General features: G+C 44.9%; 1 protein-coding gene across 1 annotated transcript; it reads right to left on the bottom strand.

The window, feature by feature from the left end:
• Positions 1-7,683: 7,683 nt before the first annotated feature.
• On the bottom strand, positions 7,684-9,625 carry LOC140363695 (checkpoint protein HUS1-like). Its single transcript, XM_072450307.1, has 8 exons — positions 9,476-9,625; positions 9,163-9,290; positions 8,914-9,090; positions 8,685-8,792; positions 8,477-8,551; positions 8,299-8,398; positions 7,987-8,097; positions 7,684-7,858 (listed from the first exon to the last, which is right to left on the bottom strand). The coding sequence occupies exons 1-8, from the start codon at positions 9,525-9,527 to the stop codon at positions 7,776-7,778; spliced, it is 834 nt and encodes a 277-aa protein (XP_072306408.1). The 5' UTR covers positions 9,528-9,625; the 3' UTR covers positions 7,684-7,775.
• Between the last annotated feature and the right edge of the window lie 9,132 nt (positions 9,626-18,757).

Here is an 18,757-nt window from a genome sequence, read left to right as displayed (position 1 = left end):
AGACCTCAGAGCTCTATAGAAACATCAGAGCTCTATAGAAACATCAGAGCTCAAGAGACCTCAGAGCTCTAGAGACCTCAGAGCTCTATAGAAACATCAGAGCTCTATAGAGACATCAGAGCTCTATAGAGACATCAGAGCTCTAGAGACCTCAGAGCTCTATAGAAACATCAGAGCTCTATAGAAACATCAGAGCTCTAGAGACCTCAGCGCTCTATAGAGACATCAGAGCTCTATAGAGACATCAGAGCTCTATAGAAACATCAGAGCTCTATAGACACATCAGAGCTCTAGAGACCTCAGAGCTCTAGAGACCTCAGAGCTCTATAAAAACATCAGAGCTCTATAGAGACATCAGAGCTCTAGAGACCTCAGAGCTCTAGAGACATCAGAGCTCTAGAGACCTCAGAGCTCTATAGAAACATCAGAGCTCTATAGAAACATCAGAGCTCTATAGAAACATCAGAGCTCTATAGAGACATCAGAGCTCTATAGAGACATCAGAGCTCTATAGAGACATCAGAGCTCTAGAGACCTCAGAGCTCTATAGAAACATCAGAGCTCTAGAGACCTCAGAGCTCTATAGAAACATCAGAGCTCTATAGAAACATCAGAGCTCTATAGAAACATCAGAGCTCTAGAGACCTCAGAGCTCTATAGAAACATCAGAGCTCTAGAGACCTCAGAGCTCTAGAGACCTCAGAGCTCTATAGAAACATCAGAGCTCTATAGAAACATCAGAGCTCTATAGAAACATCAGAGCTCTAGAGACCTCAGAGCTCTATAGAAACATCAGAGCTCTAGAGACCTCAGAGCTCTAGAGACCTCAGAGCTCTATAGAAACATCAGAGCTCTATAGAAACATCAGAGCTCTATAGAGACATCAGAGCTCTATAGAGACATCAGAGCTCTATAGAAACATCAGAGCTCTATAGAAACATCAGAGCTCTATAGAGACATCAGAGCTCTAGAGACCTCAGAGCTCTATAGAAACATCAGAGCTCTATAGAGACATCAGAGCTCTATAGAAACATCAGAGCTCTAGAGACCTCAGAGCTCTATAGAAACATCAGAGCTCTATAGAGACATCAGAGCTCTAGAGACCTCAGAGCTCTAGAGACCTCAGAGCTCTATAGAAACATCAGAGCTCTATAGAGACATCAGAGCTCTAGAGACCTCAGAGCTCTAGAGAGACCTCAGAGCTCTATAGAGACATCAGAGCTCTATAGAAACATCAGAGCTCTAGAGACCTCAGAGCTCTATAGAGACATCAGAGCTCTATAAAGACATCAGAGCTCTATAGAAACATCAGAGCTCTATAGAGACATCAGAGCTCTAGAGACCTCAGAGCTCTAGAGACCTCAGAGCTCTATAGAGACATCAGAGCTCTATAGAAACATCAGAGCTCTATAGAGACATCAGAGCTCTAGAGACCTCAGAGCTCTATAGAAACATCAGAGCTCTATAGAGACATCAGAGCTCTAGAGACCTCAGAGCTCTATAGAAACATCAGAGCTCTATAGAGACATCAGAGCTCTATAGAAACATCAGAGCTCTATAGAGACATCAGAGCTCTAGAGACCTCAGAGCTCTAGAGACATCAGAGCTCTATAGAGACATCAGAGCTCTATAGACATCAGAGCTCTATAGAAACATCAGAGCTCTAGAGACTTCAGCGCTCTATAGAAACATGAGAGCTCTATAGAGACATCAGAGCTCTATAGACATCAGAGCTCTATAGAAACATCAGAGCTCTAGAGACTTCAGCGCTCTATAGAAACATCAGAGCTCTATAGAAACATCAGAGCTCTATAGAGACATCAGAGCTCTAGAGACCTCAGAGCTCTAGAGACATCAGAGCTCTATAGAGACATCAGAGCTCTATAGAGATCTCAGAGCTCTATAGAAACATCAGAGCTCTATAGAGACATCAGAGCTCTATAGACATCAGAGCTCTATAGAAACATCAGAGCTCTAGAGACTTCAGCGCTCTATAGAAACATGAGAGCTCTATAGAGACATCAGAGCTCTAGAGACTTCAGCGCTCTATAGAAACATCAGAGCTCTATAGAAACATCAGAGCTCTATAGAAACATCAGAGCTCTAGAGACTTCAGCGCTCTATAGAAACATCAGAGCTCTATAGAAACATCAGAGCTCTATAGAGACATCAGAGCTCTAGAGACATCAGCGCTCTATAGAAACATCAGAGCTCTATAGAGACATCAGAGCTCTAGAGACCTCAGCGCTCTATAGAGACATCAGAGCTCTATAGAAACATCAGAGCTCTAGAGACCTCAGAGCTCTATAGAGACATCAGAGCTCTAGAGACATCAGCGCTCTATAGAAACATCAGAGCTCTAGAGAGACCTCAGAGCTCTATAGAAACATCAGAGCTCTATAGAGACATCAGCGCTCTATAGAGACCTCAGAGCTCTATAGAAACATCAGAGCTCTAGAGACCTCAGAGCTCTATAGAGACATCAGAGCTCTAGAGACATCAGCGCTCTATAGAAACATCAGAGCTCTAGAGAGACCTCAGAGCTCTATAGAAACATCAGAGCTCTATAGAGACATCAGCGCTCTATAGAGACATCAGAGCTCTATAGAAACATCAGAGCTCTAGAGACCTCAGAGCTCTAGAAACATCAGAGCTCTATAGAAACATCAGAGCTCTAGAGACCTCAGAGCTCTATAGAAACATCAGAGCTCTATAGAGACATCAGAGCTCTATAGAAACATCAGAGCTCTAGAGACCTCAGCGCTCTATAGAAACATCAGAGCTCTATAGAAACATCAGAGCTCTAGAGACCTCAGCGCTCTATAGAGACATCAGAGCTCTATAGAGACATCAGAGCTCTAGAGAGACATCAGAGCTCTATAGAGACATCAGAGCTCTATAGAAACATCAGAGCTCTAGAGACCTCAGCGCTCTTTAGAAACATCAGAGCTCTATAGAAACATCAGAGCTCTATAGAGACATCAGAGCTCTAGAGAGACCTCAGAGCTCTATAGAAACATCAGAGCTCTATAGAGACATCAGAGCTCTAGAGACCTCAGAGCTCTATAGAAACATCAGAGCTCTATAGAAACATCAGAGCTCTATAGAAACATCAGAGCTCTAGAGACCTCAGAGCTCTAGAGACCTCAGCGCTCTATAGAAACATCAGAGCTCTATAGAAACATCAGAGCTCTATAGAGACATCAGATCTCTAGAGAGACCTCAGAGCTCTATAGAAACATCAGAGCTCTATAGAAACATCAGAGCTCTAGAGATATCAGAGCTCTATAGAGACATCAGAGCTCTATAGAGACATCAGAGCTCTAGAGACCTCAGCGCTCTATAGAGACATCAGAGCTCTATAGAGACATCAGAGCTCTATAGAAACATCAGAGCTCTATAGAAACATCAGAGCTCTGGAGACCTCAGCGTTCTATAGAAACATCAGAGCTCTATAGAAACATCAGAGCTCTGGAGACCTCAGCGCTCTATAGAGACATCAGAGCTCTATAGAAACATCAGAGCTCTAGAGAGACATCAGATCTCTATAGAAACATCAGAGCTCTATAGAAACATCAGAGCTCTATAGAAACATCAGAGCTCTATAGAGACATCAGAGCTCTATAGAAACATCAGAGCTCTATAGAAACATCAGAGCTCTATAGAGACATCAGAGCTCTATAGAAACATCAGAGCTCTATAGAGACATCAGAGCTCTATAGAAACATCAGAGCTCTATAGAAACATCAGAGCTCTATAGAGACATCAGAGCTCTATAGAGACATCAGAGCTCTGGAGACCTCAGAGCTCTAGAGACCTCAGAGCTCTATAGAGACTAATTTATGAAACTTTAGAGTCCTTAGAGTTTGATGGAGTTCAGTCCAAATGTGTTTGAGCGTTTGCTAATGGTTCTTCAGCTAATCATGAACTTGAGGGATTCTTTTTAGAACTCTAAAACTTTAAAGCTTTAATTCTTAGAACTTATCCACGTTCAACTTTTCTCTACGAATGTAAAACTATGATCAATGTTTAATATTAACCCAGAGCTGTTCTTCATGGTACTTGGTGGTACTTGATGGTTCTTGTTTATACTTGATGGTTCTTGTTGGTACGTGATGGTTCTTGGTGGTACTTGATGGTTCTTGTTTATACTTGATGGTTCTTGTTGGTACATGATGGTTCTTGGTGGTACTTGATGGTTCTTGTTTATACTTGATGGTTCTTGTTGGTACATGATGGTTCTTGTTGGTACATGATGGTTCTTGGTGGTACTTGATGGTTCTTGGTGGTACTTGATGGTTCTTGTTTATACTTGATGGTTCTTGTTGGTACATGATGGTTCTTGGTGGTACTTGATGGTTCTTGGTGGTACTTGTTGGTTCCACCATCTTGTCTCCTTTTACTCGTTACAACTTAATCAGCTAAATTCTCTGACGCGGCAAAAATGTGAAAAAGAGCCACACGTTTATGATCGATCACTGACGACAGTAAGAACATTGTGAAAAAACTTTACTTTGGAATGTTCCTGACGGTTCCTTTTCCTCGCACTTGAAGATGAAACATTTATCCAAGACTAAAGTAAAGCTCCTCCCACAGGTTCCTCTGGCGCCCTCTGGTGGTGACACATGGTTTAACACATGAAAAGTATTTTATTTAACCTGAAATGTAAATGACGCTGCAATGAAACATGTGCCTCTCCACAGACCTGACTCGCTCCTCTCCACAGACCTGACTCGCTCCTCTCCACACACCTGACTCGCTCCTCTCCACAGACCTGACTCGCTCCTCTCCACACACCTGACTCGCGCCTCTCCACACACCTGACTCGCTCCTCTCCACAGACCTGACTCGCTCCTCTCCACAGACCTGACTCGCTCCTCTCCACAGACCTGACTCGCTCCTCTCCACACACCTGACTCGCTCCTCTCCACACACCTGACTCGCTCCTCTCCACACACCTGACTCGCGCCTCTCCACAGACCTGACTCGCTCCTCTCCACACACCTGACTCGCTCCTCTCCACACACCTGACTCGCTCCTCTCCACAGACCTGACTCGCTCCTCTCCACACACCTGACTCGCTCCTCTCCACACACCTGACTCGCGCCTCTCCACACCTGACTCGCGCCTCTCCACAGACCTGACTCGCTCCTCTCCACACACCTGACTCGCTCCTCTCCACACACCTGACTCGCTCCTCTCCACACACCTGACTCGCTCCTCTCCACAGACCTGACTCGCTCCTCTCCACACACCTGACTCGCTCCTCTCCACACACCTGACTCGCTCCTCTCCACACACCTGACTCGCTCCTCTCCACAGACCTGACTCGCTCCTCTCCACAGACCTGACTCGCTCCTCTCCACACACCTGACTCGCTCCTCTCCACACACCTGACTCGCTCCTCTCCACACACCTGACTCGCTCCTCTCCACACACCTGACTCGCTCCTCTCCACACACCTGACTCGCTCCTCTCCACAGACCTGACTCGCTCCTCTCCACACACCTGACTCGCTCCTCTCCACACACCTGACTCGCTCCTCTCCACACACCTGACTCGCTCCTCTCCACAGACCTGACTCGCGCCTCTCCACACCTGACTCGCTCCTCTCCACACACCTGACTCGCTCCTCTCCACACACCTGACTCGCTCCTCTCCACAGACCTGACTCGCTCCTCTCCACACACCTGACTCGCTCCTCTCCACACACCTGACTCGCTCCTCTCCACAGACCTGACTCGCGCCTCTCCACACCTGACTCGCTCCTCTCCACACACCTGACTCGCTCCTCTCCACACACCTGACTCGCTCCTCTCCACAGACCTGACTCGCGCCTCTCCACACCTGACTCGCTCCTCTCCACACACCTGACTCGCTCCTCTCCACACACCTGACTCGCTCCTCTCCACACACCTGACTCGCTCCTCTCCACACCTGACTCGCTCCTCTCCACACACCTGACTCGCTCCTCTCCACACACCTGACTCGCTCCTCTCCACACACCTGACTCGCGCCTCTCCACACACCTGACTCGCTCCTCTCCACACACCTGACTCGCTCCTCTCCACACACCTGACTCGCTCCTCTCCACAGACCTGACTCGCTCCTCTCCACAGACCTGACTCGCGCCTCTCCACACCTGACTCGCTCCTCTCCACACACCTGACTCGCTCCTCTCCACACACCTGACTCGCTCCTCTCCACAGACCTGACTCGCGCCTCTCCACACCTGACTCGCTCCTCTCCACACACCTGACTCGCTCCTCTCCACACACCTGACTCGCTCCTCTCCACACACCTGACTCGCTCCTCTCCACACACCTGACTCGCTCCTCTCCACACACCTGACTCGCTCCTCTCCACACACCTGACTCGCGCCTCTCCACACACCTGACTCGCTCCTCTCCACACACCTGACTCGCTCCTCTCCACACACCTGACTCGCTCCTCTCCACACACCTGACTCGCTCCTCTCCACACACCTGACTCGCTCCTCTCCACACACCTGACTCGCTCCTCTCCACACCTGACTCGCTCCTCTCCACACACCTGACTCGCGCCTCTCCACACACCTGACTCGCTCCTCTCCACACACCTGACTCGCGCCTCTCCACACACCTGACTCGCTCCTCTCCACACACCTGACTCGCTCCTCTCCACACACCTGACTCTTGCTCGTCCTGGTGGAAGTGTTTTTGAGACGATTGGCTGTCATTACTCACGTGCACCACTATGCCGGCTGCGGCGCTGTTGTGCATTGACCATGACCCTTGACCTCCAGAGGCTGTGGTGGGCGTGTCATTTAGACGACTTTAGTTTAATAAAAGTGTAAAAGACGAACAACAAAACGACATTAAAACAAAGAAATAAACATTTATTGACAATACATGAGGTACTGCAGCGCCCCCTCTAGACCACATGAAGTACTGCAGCGCCCCCTCTAGGCCACATGAAGTACTGCAGCGCCCCCTCTAGGCCACATGAAGTACTGCAGCGCCCCCTCTAGACCACATGAAGTACTGCAGCGCCCCCTCTAGGCCACATGAAGTACTGCAGCGCCCCCTCTAGGCCACATGAAGTGCTGCAGCGCCCCCTCTAGACCACATGAAGTACTGCAGCGCCCCCTCTAGACCACATGAAGTACTGCAGCGCCCCCTCTAGGCCACATGAAGTACTGCAGCGCCCCCTCTAGACCACATGAAGTACTGCAGCGCCCCCTCTAGGCCACAAGTACTGCAGCGCCCTCTAGGCCACATGAAGTACTGCAGCGCCCCCTCTTGACCACATGAAGTGCTGCAGCGCCCCCTCTTGACCACATGAAGTGCTGCAGCGCCCCCTCTAGACCACATGAAGTACTGCAGCGCCCCCTCTAGACCACATGAAGTACTGCAGCGCCCCCTCTAGACCACATGAGGTACTGCAGCGCCCCCTCTAGACCACATGAAGTACTGCAGCGCCCCCTCTAGACCACATGAGGTACTGCAGCGCCCCCTCTAGACCACATGAAGTACTGCAGCGCCCCCTCTAGACCACATGAGGTACTACAGCGCCCCCTCTAGACCACATGAAGTACTGCAGCGCCCCCTCTAGACCACATAAGGTACTGCAGCGCCCCCTCTAGACCACATGAAGTACTGCAGCGCCCCCTCTAGACCACATGAAGTACTGCAGCGCCCCCTCTAGACCACATGAAGTACTGCAGCGCCCCCTCTAGACCACATGAAGTACTGCAGCGCCCCCTCTAGACCACATGAAGTACTGCAGCGCCCCCTCTAGGCCACAGTGGGGATGAAGTACTGCAGCGAGACGTCTTCGTGGAGCAGGATCAGGTGAACAAGGCGGTGATGGACCAGATCTGGAACGAAACAAGTCACTGAGCGCCAGAGTCTCTCAGCGCCAGAGTCTCTGAGCGCCAGAGTCACTGAGCGCCAGAGTCACTGAGGTGGGGTTCAGGCTCATGTTCTGCACGTTCTTAACACTCACTGCACAGGGCCTTGGTGGGGTTCACTTGTTGCCCCGTGAGGAACGTCTGGAGCCTCCGGACGTCGAGTCGCACCTGAGCCATGACCTCACTGTCCCTCTGAGAAGCATCATCTGAAACACCAGGAACACGCAAGGAACAGGTCTAAACCAGGACTAAACCAGGTCTAAACCGGGTCTAAACCGGGTCTAAACCAGGATTAAACCAGGACTAAACCAGGTCTAAACCAGGTCTAAACCAGGACTAAACCAGGTCTAAACCGGGTCTAAACCGGGTCTAAACAGGGTCTAAACAGGGTTTAAGCCGGGTCTTACCCCAGGGCGGGTTTCCCAGGTCTTTGAAGTGCGTTGTGACTGAGACCAGGTCTGTTTCGATCTTCAGGTTCATCTCTCCGCTCATGTTGGCCTCCAAAACCTCAGAAACACAAAAAACACAGATTTAAACTTCAAACTGATCTTCACTTGACAAAAGAAGCTCCTAAAAGCAACGCACCAGAAAGTTGGAGAGGTTCTTCATTCTGTCCACCACGTTTTTGATGGTTTTGAGTGGAGGAAGGTAAATACTGACCTGAAATACACAAAGAAATGTGAGGAACAAACCAGTGCAACACTGCATAAACCAGGACTAAACCAGGTCTAAACCAGGTCTAAACCAGGACTAAACCAGGACTAAACCAGGACTAAACCAGGACTAAACTCACGTCAAAGTCTGGCATATGAGGCTCCTTGAACTCGTGCCACAGTTTTCTGGGAATAATGTCGACTGGAACATCGTGTGTGACGACTCGACTCACCGAGGAAAGAGTCGGCTTCAGAACATGAGCAGAGTTCAACACATTAGTGAACAATCTGTGTGGTGCCGTTCCGGCCTCTGTGTGGTGCCGTTCCGGCCTCTGTGTGGTGCCGTTCCGGCCTCTGTGTGGTGCTCACCAGCTCGGCGGCGATGGTGAGGCAGGGGCAGTGTTTCTTGGTGAGTTTGATCTTCAGAGTTTTAGCGTTTTGGACCGTCTTCAGCGCTCGAGACAGATTCTCTGGCGCCACCTCCAGGCAGATCTCATTATCCTCCTGCGTAACGCCCTCCATCTGGAACTCCTCAAAGAAGTTAGCCTGAAAAGCACAAGGGCAACTGTTCTAAACTCTGTCTAAACCCGGTCCATGAGAGATGATCCAGACTCAGACCTGGGACAGTTCACACCACATACTGACGCCGCCGTTGGCCACTTTCTCCGACAGAATGAAGAAGAGATTGTTCGGAGTCAGACGCAGAACGCAGGTTTTGGTCAGTTTGGAGATGGTCGTCATGACACCTGAACAAACACCGGAACAGAATATACATACAACAGAACATACAACGACATGAACACTGTTCAGCGAGTTAAATTATGAGAAGTATTAATTATTGCTAAAGCCTTTTGGTGCGATATTTGTCACCAAGTGTAACGAGTTCGTTTCTCCGGTAAAAGTCCCGGTAAAGGCGGGACGCAGGACTCACGGCTGAAGTGGTTGAGACACGCCACGTCCACGATCTTCCCGCGGAACTTCATCTTTCCACTTCACGCGCTTTGAGTCTCTTTTTCATCACGTTTGTTCAAAAGGTGGAACCGTTTTGAAGCGGGCCGCGCGGTTCCTGTTGTTGTCCCGCGGCTTCTGAGGTCCGGCGGAACAAGAGACGCATATAAAGGTTCCGCCACAGTAAAACTCCTCTCAGTGTTTCTTCTTCTGTCTGCGTCAAGTCTATAAATATATACGGAATATTTAGATGTTTTCAACAATTATTTAATATTTAGAGCTAATGCTATTGTCATTGTTAAGTTGTCGTTCTATTTGATTGTTTAAAGTTCATCCACTAGATGGCGCCAGTTACTGCAGGAAGAAATAACGAGAACGCTTGGATTTATTTAAATATATATACAAAATAACATTTAAATGAGAAATCAAATGTATCGTGTTTTTATTTTACATTTTAATTCGTTGATTTGAAGCTCACAGAGAAACTGGAACCGTCATATTGATTAATTTATGCAAACAAATCAGGCTTCGTACGATACAATAAAACATAAAAGTGTAAAAATAATTTGTACGAAATGAATAAGTATCAGGGGACAAACAAACAAACAAACAAACAAACAAACAAAGCACGGATTATTTTACTACAAATGAAATGAACAGGTTAAATCTTCAAAGATGCATTTAACCCACAAAGAAGAGAAGTTCAAAAGCACTTTTGGACTTAAAAAGAGACGGATTTATTTAAGTTTAAAGTCAAACGAGTCAGAATCAGTCATAAACGAGCTCTAAAATAGACTTTAGTCATAAACAAGCTCTAAACTACAGACTTTAGTCATAAACGAGCTCTAAAGCAGGTCTAAACTTCAGACTTTAGTCATAAACGAGCTCTAAAGCAGGTCTAAACTTCAGACTTTAGTCATAAACGAGCTCTAAAGCAGGTCTAAACTACAGACTTTAGTCATAAACGAGCTCTAAAGCAGGTCTAAACTTCAGACTTTAGTCATAAACGAGCTCTAAAGCAGGTCTAAACTACAGACTTTAGTCATAAACGAGCTCTAAAGCAGGTCTAAACTTCAGACTTTAGTCATAAACGAGCTCTAAAGCAGGTCTAAACTACAGACTTTAGTCATAAACGAGCTCTAAAGCAGGTCTAAACTTCAGACTTTAGTCATAAACGAGCTCTAAAGCAGGTCTAAACTACAGACTTTAGTCATAAACGAGCTCTAAAGCAGGTCTAAACTACAGACTTTAGTCATAAACGAGCTCTAGAGCAGGTCTAAACTACAGACTTTAGTCATAAACGAGCTCTAAAGCAGGTCTAAACTTCAGACTTTAGTCATAAACGAGCTCTAAAGCAGGTCTAAACTACAGACTTTAGTCATAAACGAGCTCTAAAGCAGGTCTAAACTTCAGACTTTAGTCATAAACGAGCTCTAAAGCAGGTCTAAACTACAGACTTTAGTCATAAACGAGCTCTAAAGCAGGTCTAAACTTCAGACTTTAGTCATAAACGAGCTCTAAAGCAGGTCTAAACTACAGACTTTAGTCATAAACGAGCTCTAAAGCAGGTCTAAACTACAGACTTTAGTCATAAACGAGCTCTAAAGCAGGTCTAAACTTCAGACTTTAGTCATAAACGAGCTCTAAACTACAGACTTTAGTCATAAACGAGCTCTAAAGCAGGTCTAAACTACAGACTTTAGTCATAAACGAGCTCTAAAGCAGGTCTAAACTACAGACTTTAGTCATAAACGAGCTCTAAAGCAGGTCTAAACTACAGACTTTAGTCATAAACGAGCTCTAAAGCAGGTCTAAACTTCAGACTTTAGTCATAAACGAGCTCTAAACTACAGACTTTAGTCATAAACGAGCTCTAAAGCAGGTCTAAACTACAGACTTTAGTCATAAACGAGCTCTAAACTACAGACTTTAGTGTCGGTGTAATCCCTCATTCGTCCAGGCGTGTTCCATAGTAGAAAAAGCTTCAGTTGTAGTCATCTGGACACAGTTTGAAAAAGTAGACGTTTCGACTCTCATCCAAGAGTCCCGAAGAGCCTGCAGATCAAATCACCGGTCAGAGGACACAGAGCAGAGAAGATTTGGAGAAGGAGCCTTATGCAGATGCTCAGTGAAAGGATCCAGGAAAACAACGTTAGAATTGATAAATTGAAAGGCAGAACAGGAACTTTACAGGAGAAATTAACCAGCATACTCCCTGAAGAAGCTTTCAAAAGAGTGCTGGATTTTACACAGACAGCACAAGAAGCACAGCACAGGAAGAGCAAAGAACGCCAAATCAAGAAGTTCAACATTCTTTTGAACAAAAAGAATGCAGGTGAGGTCGAGCTAGACATTAGGACTGAGACAGACAAATTAGCGACCAGCAAAAACAATTGGATTAAGAACCTATCAGATCGTGTTCTGACACAGGCAGAAAAGGAGGTGCTCTCTAAAGGTCTCAACTTTTCTGTCACCTCTAAACACATCCCTACAGAGGACTACATCATAGCCACTGAAACGGCAATTAGGAACAACAAAATGACTGAATCGGAGGCTACAGACCTGAGGTTATGTGTCACAGCGACCCTGAAGAGTGCCAAACCACCGCCTTCAAATATCACAGCTGAAGAGAGGAAAGCACTTTCAGCACTGGAAAAAGATCATAGCATCAACATCCTCCCAGCAGACAGGGGGCGCTGCACTGTGATTCTCAACGCAGCTGATTACGAAGCCAAAGTCCACACCCTCCTCGAGGACACGCCCACATACGAGCGCTTGAAAAGAGATCCGACCAGTGGTTACAAGAAGAAAGTGATAGACTGTTTACAAAGGCTGGAAAAAGAGGAAGCGATAGACCGGCCTCTGTATTACAGACTGTATCCTGGTGAAGCCATGCCTTGCATTTATGGCCTTCCAAAAATACACAAAAAGGAGGTTCCACTCAGACCCATAGTGTGCAGCACAGATTCCATCACTTACAATGTGGCCAAGCATTTAACAACTATATTGGCTCCGCTTGTGGGGAATTCAGTACATCATGTGGAAAACATGCACAACTTTGTGGATAAAGTGAAACATCTCCAACTGGACCCAGATGACCTCATGGTTTCATATGATGTGGTGTCCCTGTTCACCTGCATCTGACCTCTGACCTCTGATGCAGTAGCAGCAGTGAGGATCAGACTGCAGGAAGACACCACCTACAGGAAAGGACCAAACTGACACCTGAACACATATGTAAACTGTTGGACATCTGTCTGAACACCACTTACTTTCAATTCCGGGGACAATTTTACAGTCAGATTCATGGCTGTGCCATGGGCTCGCCCGTCTCTCCCACAGTGGCCAACCTGTACATGGAGCACTTTGAGAAGAAGGCACTGTCCTCATTCTCAGGCTCCGCCCCAAAACTGTGGCTCCGCTATGTCGATGATACTTTTGTAACAATTAAGAAACAAGAGCTGGAAACCTTCTCTGATCACATCAATGCTGTGGACCCACATATTAGGTTTACAAGAGAAGACGCTAAGGAGAATCGCTTGGCCTTTCTTGATTGTTCCACGATCAGAGGAGAGGACGGGAAACTCCAAATAGAAGTATATAGGAAACCTACACACACGGACCAGTATCTGCTCTTTGGTTCCAACCACCCACTACAGCACAAGCTGGGGGTGATCAGAACCTTACAACACAGAGCTCAAGGTGTGCCCACCAGCTCAGAGGGCAAGAAGAAAGAGGAAAAACATGTCCGAAATGCCCTCTCAGCCTGTGGTTACCCCGCTTGGGCTCTCAACAGAGTGAAGAGAACCAAGAAGCAGGACAAAAGGGAAACTGAACAGAGAAGGAAGGGTGTTTCTATCCCTTATGTGTCTGGCCTGTCGGAAAAACTGCAGAGAATTTTTAGACAACACGAAGTCCCTGTTTATTTTAAACCAGGAAACACTTTAAGACAAAAACTGGTTCATCCTAAGGACAAGTTGCCGACTCAAAAACAGAGCAATGTAGTTTATTCGATCCAATGCAGTGAAGAAAGCTGTAAAGAACGTTACATAGGTGAGACGAAACAGCCTCTACACAAGAGGCTTTATCAGCACAGAAGAAATACTAGTTCAGGACCTCAGAGCGCCGTGCATCTCCATCTTGAAGCCTCTAATCACTCGTTTGAAGACGGTGAGGTGAAGGTTTTAAGCAGGGAGAAAAGATGGTTTGAAAGAGGAGTCAAGGAAGCTATTTTTGTTAAAAAAGAAAGACCTTCTTTAAACAGAAATGGAGGGCTAAGGTTTAATCTTCCTGTTATTTATAATGGGTTACTGAACCCCTGGAGAGGTAGAGGACCAGGACAAGGACATTCAGATGCTAATCAGGTCCTCAGGGTGGTTGAGCCAGGGTCTCACAAAGACAAAGAGGATTCTAATAGCCCATTAAGATTCTGAATAGGCTCGGTAGATACAAGGGGGGAGTTTCTGTTGAAACAAACAACTCTTTCTACTTCAGGAAGGCTCCTCCCAATGGGCGGGTCTTACCACAGAACAGTATTAATATAGGAGTTCTCGACCTAAATTCTTTTATTGACAATGACTCTTGGATGAGAGTCGAAACGTCTACTTTTTCAAACTGAGTCCAGATGAAACAACTGTAGCTTTTTCTACTATACAGACTTTAGTCATAAACAAGCTCTAAAGCAGGTCTAAACTACAGACTTTAGTCATAAACGAGCTCTAAAGCAGGTCTAAACTACAGACTTTAGTCATAAACGAGCTCTAAAGCAGGTCTAAACTACAGACTTTAGTCATAAACGAGCTCTAAAGCAGGTCTAAACTACAGACTTTAGTCATAAACGAGCTCTAGAGCAGGTCTAAACTACAGACTTTAGTCATAAACGAGCTCTAAAGCAGGTCTAAACTTCAGACTTTAGTCATAAACGAGCTCTAAAGCAGGTCTAAACTACAGACTTTAGTCATAAACGAGCTCTAAAATAGACTTTAGTCATGAACGACCTCTAATCTTGAGACTTTAGTCATAAACGAGCTCTAAAGCAGGTCTAAACTACAGACTTTAGTCATAAACGAGCTCTAAAGCAGGTCTAAACTTCAGACTTTAGTCATAAACGAGCTCTAAAGCAGGTCTAAACTACAGACTTTAGTCATAAACGAGCTCTAAAGCAGGTCTAAACTACAGACTTTAGTCATAAACGAGCTCTAAAGCAGGTCTAAACTTCAGACTTTAGTCATAAACGAGCTCTAAAGCAGGTCTAAACTACAGACTTTAGTCATAAACGAGCTCTAAAGCAGGTCTAAACTACAGACTTTAGTCATAAACGAGCTCTAAAGCAGGTCTAAACTACAGACTTTAGTCATAAACGAGCTCTAAAGCAGGTCTAAACTACAGACTTTAGTCATAAACGAGCTCTAAAGCAGGTCTAAATTTCAGACTTTAGTCATAAACGAGCTGTAAAATAGACTTTAGTCATAAACGAGCTCTAAAGCAGGTCTAAACAACAGACTTTAGTCATAAACGAGCTCTAAAGCAGGTCTAAACTACAGACTTTAGTCATAAACGAGCTCTAAAGCAGGTCTAAACAACAGACTTTAGTCATAAACGAGCTCTAAAGCAGGTCTAAACTACAGACTTTAGTCATAAACGAGCTCTAAAGCAGGTCTAAACTACAGACTTTAGTCATAAACGAGCTCTAAAGCAGGTCTAAACTTCAGACTTTAGTCATAAACGAGCTCTAAAGCAGGTCTAAACTACAGACTTTAGTCATAAACGAGCTCTAAAGCAGGTCTAAACTTCAGACTTTAGTCATAAACGAGCTCTAGAGCAGGTCTAAACTACAGACTTTAGTCATAAACGAGCTCTAAAATAGACTAACCCAGGACTAACCCAGGACTAAATTAGTACTAAACCAGTATTAAACCAGGAGTAAACCAGGAGTAAACCAGTACTAAACCAGGTCTAAACCAGGTCTAAACCAGGTCTAAACCAGGAGTAAACCAGGACTAAACCAGGACTAAACCAGGTATAAATAAACCAGGACTAAACCAAGTCCAAACCAGTACTAAACCAGGTCTAAACCAGGTCTAACCCAGGACTAACCCAGGACTAAGCCAGGTCTAAACCAGGTCTAAACCAGGTCTAAACCAGGACTAAACCTGGTCCAAACCAGGTCTAAACCAGTACTAAACCAGGACTGAATCAGGTCTAAACCAGGACTAAACCAGGTCTAAACCAGGTCTAAACCAGGACTAAACCAGGACTGAATCAGGTCTAAACCAGGACTAAACCAGGTCTAAACCAGGTCTAAACCAGGTCTAAACCAGGACTAAACCAGGTCTAAACCAGGTCTAAACCAGGACTAAACCAGGTCTAAACCAGGTCTAAACCAGGACTAAACCAGGTCTAAACCAGGTCTAAACCAGGACTAAACCAGGTCTAAACCAGGTCTAAACCAGGACTAAACCAGGTCTAAACCAGGTCTAAACCAGGACTAAACCAGGTCGCTCTGGGGTCCTGAACTCGAGTGTCTTCTGGTGCAGAGGCTGTTTAGTCTCTCATACAGTCTAAAGAGCCACTGCACCAGAGGCTCTCTCACACGTCAGACACTAGAGTTCAGGACCACAGAGCGTCGTGCAGCTTCATCTTAAAGACACAAAGCACTGGATCAAAGACAGTGAGGAGCAGATTCTGAGCAGGACAAAAGAAGAGAAAGAGTTAAAGAGACAAACTGTGTTCAACAAGAAACACCAACATTAAAGAGAAACAAAGGAGTTTAAGATTTAATCTTCCTGTTGTTCAAAATAGAATTTAGAAAAGGTCGACGCCCACAGCATTCTGATGTCATCAGTTACACAGAGAAGTGAACAATAAAACACCATTATTCAACTGGACCAGAACTAAACAAGGACTAGAACCAGGTCCAGGTCCAGGTCCAGAACTGGAAAGGGTCTCGACGTCGGACCAAATAACGAGAAAGGGAGAGAGAGGGAGGGAGAGAGAGGGAGGGAGAGAGAGAGGGAGAGAGAGAGGGAGAGGGAGGGAGAGAGAGGGGAGGGAGGAGAGAGAGAGGGAGGAAGGAGAGAAAGGAAGAGAGAGGGAGGAGAGGGAGAGGGAGGGAGAGAGGGAGGAGAGAGAGAGGGAGGGAGAGAGAGGGAGGGAGAGAGAGAGGAGAGAGGAGAGGGAGAAAGGGAGGAGAGAGAGAGGGAGGGAGAGAGAGGGAGGGAGAGAGAGAGGAGAGAGAGAGGAGAGGGAGAAAGGGAGGAGAGAGAGAGGGAGAGAGAGTTTTACAGGAGAGCGAGGAGCCGAGAGCGACAGAAGCAGAAGTGAAGAGGAGGAATGAAGACAAGCCTCTGCACGAAGAGCTCAGACTGGATCTGAAGCAGGTCTAAACCAGGTCAAAACCAGGACTAAACCAGGTCTAAAGCAGGTCTAAACCAGGTCTAAACCAGGTCTAAACCAGGACTAAACCAGGACTAAACCAGGTCTAAAGAGCTGGACCTGGACTTTTGGCTGAAGTCTTCGTTTCGTCTCGTTCCTGGTTTAACAGATCTGAGGTGAGTTGGAGCTTTTCATCAGAACTATGTAACTATGTAATACTATTATTAATAATAATAATAAATATTATTATTAATACTAAAACTAATATTTTTTATTTATGTATTATTATTATCATTATCATTAATAATAACAATTATTATTTTCATTAATAATATTATCATTCATAAAAATAAAAATAATATCATTAATAATAATATTAATTATTATTATTATTAATGATAATGATGATAATAATTATTAATACAGTAATTACTATTATTGATAATAATAGTAATTATCATTATTATCATTAATAATAATGATATATCAGTGGATTGTCAGCCCTTATATCTCGGTGAAGGAAGTAAACGTGACTCTGAGCTTCTTTTAAAGGTGAAATCCTGGAGGTTTGGAAAGGGTCAGATTGAAAGGGTCAGATATAAAGGGCCAGATTTAAAGGGTCAGATTTAAAGGCTTATATATAAAGGGTCACATTTAAAGGGTCAGATTGAAAGGGTCAGATTTAAAGGCTTATATATAAAGGGTCAGATTTAAAGGGTCAGATATAAAGGGTCAGATTTAAAGGCTTATATATAAAGGGTCAGATTTAAAGGGTCAGATTGAAAGGGTCAGATTTAAAGGCTTATATATAAAGGGTAAGATTTAAAGGCTTATATATAAAGGGTCAGATTTAAAGGGTCAGATATATATAAAGGGTCAGATTTAAAGGCTTATATATAAAGGGTCAGATTTAAAGGCTTATATATAAAGGGTCAGATTTAAAGGGTCAGATATAAAGGGTCAGATTTAAAGGCTTATATATAAAGGGTCAGATATAAAGGGTCAGATTTAAAGGCTCAGATATAAAGGGTTTATGCAGACGTGATCCTTTAATTTTAACTGAGCAGCTCAAAGTGACGCTTGAGTGTCAGAAACACTTCAAAATCAGACGCATCTTGTTTTAAATAAACCTTATATAAGTCACATTCTGTTTCCTGAAGAACCGTCACAATAAAAGACTTAAAACTATGAATCCAACTTCACTACAGATACAACAACAAGGGTTTAAAGACAAACTAATGGGTTTAAAGACAAACTAAAGGGTTGAAAGACAAACTAAAGGGTTTAAAGACAAACTAAAGGGTTTAAAGATAAAACTAAAGAGTTGTTAAAAACAAACTAAAGAGTTTTAAAGATAAAACTAAAACAAACCAAAGGGTTTAAAGACAAACTAAAGGGTTAAAGACAAACTAAAGGGTCTCACAGTCGAACGTTAACGATCTGAATCCGAGGGTCATATTTAAAACAACTCACATTTAAAAACAAAGGGTTTAATGACATATTTACTCAACACTCAAGAACTTTCAAGTGATGAAGTCGAGGTCTACATGTTTCTTCTTCTTCTTCTTCCAGACCTCCAGGATTCTCAATAAAATGCACGAGGACAACACTGGACACTTTGGACGCACGTGTCACCAAAACAAAGGATTTTTGAATGAAATCTGGATTAAACTTCAACAAAACCACAATGTACAAACCCAGGACTAAACCAGGTCTAAACCAGGACTAAACCAGGTCTAAACCAGGACTAAACCAGGTCTAAACCAGGACTAAACCAGGACTAAACCAGGTCTAAACCAGGACTAAACCAGGACTAAACCAGGACTAAACCAGGACTAAACCAGGACTAAACCAGGTCTAAACCAGGACTAAACCAGGACTAAACCAGGTC

This window comes from Eucyclogobius newberryi, unplaced genomic scaffold (assembly GCF_026437365.1).
Source record: "Eucyclogobius newberryi isolate DKJ021-1_F unplaced genomic scaffold, fEucNew1.0.hap1 SCAF_178, whole genome shotgun sequence".
In the NCBI taxonomy this organism is placed as follows: Eukaryota; Metazoa; Chordata; class Actinopteri; order Gobiiformes; family Gobiidae; genus Eucyclogobius; species Eucyclogobius newberryi.
Note: the sequence above shows the minus strand (reverse complement) of the source record. Positions and strands in the feature narration are given on the sequence as shown.

Bases quoted from the DNA above. Each gene is read 5' to 3' on its own strand.
- LOC140363695 (XM_072450307.1), bottom strand. From the start codon at position 9,527: ATGAAGTTCCGCGGGAAGATCGTGGACGTGGCGTGTCTCAACCACTTC. The intron at 8,793-8,913 runs GTGAGCACCACA...CATGTTCTGAAG, and splicing joins TCACCATCGCCGCCGAGCTG to CCGACTCTTTCCTCGGTGAG. The intron at 7,859-7,986 runs GTGAGTGTTAAG...GTTTCGTTCCAG, and splicing joins CCCCACCAAGGCCCTGTGCA to ATCTGGTCCATCACCGCCTT.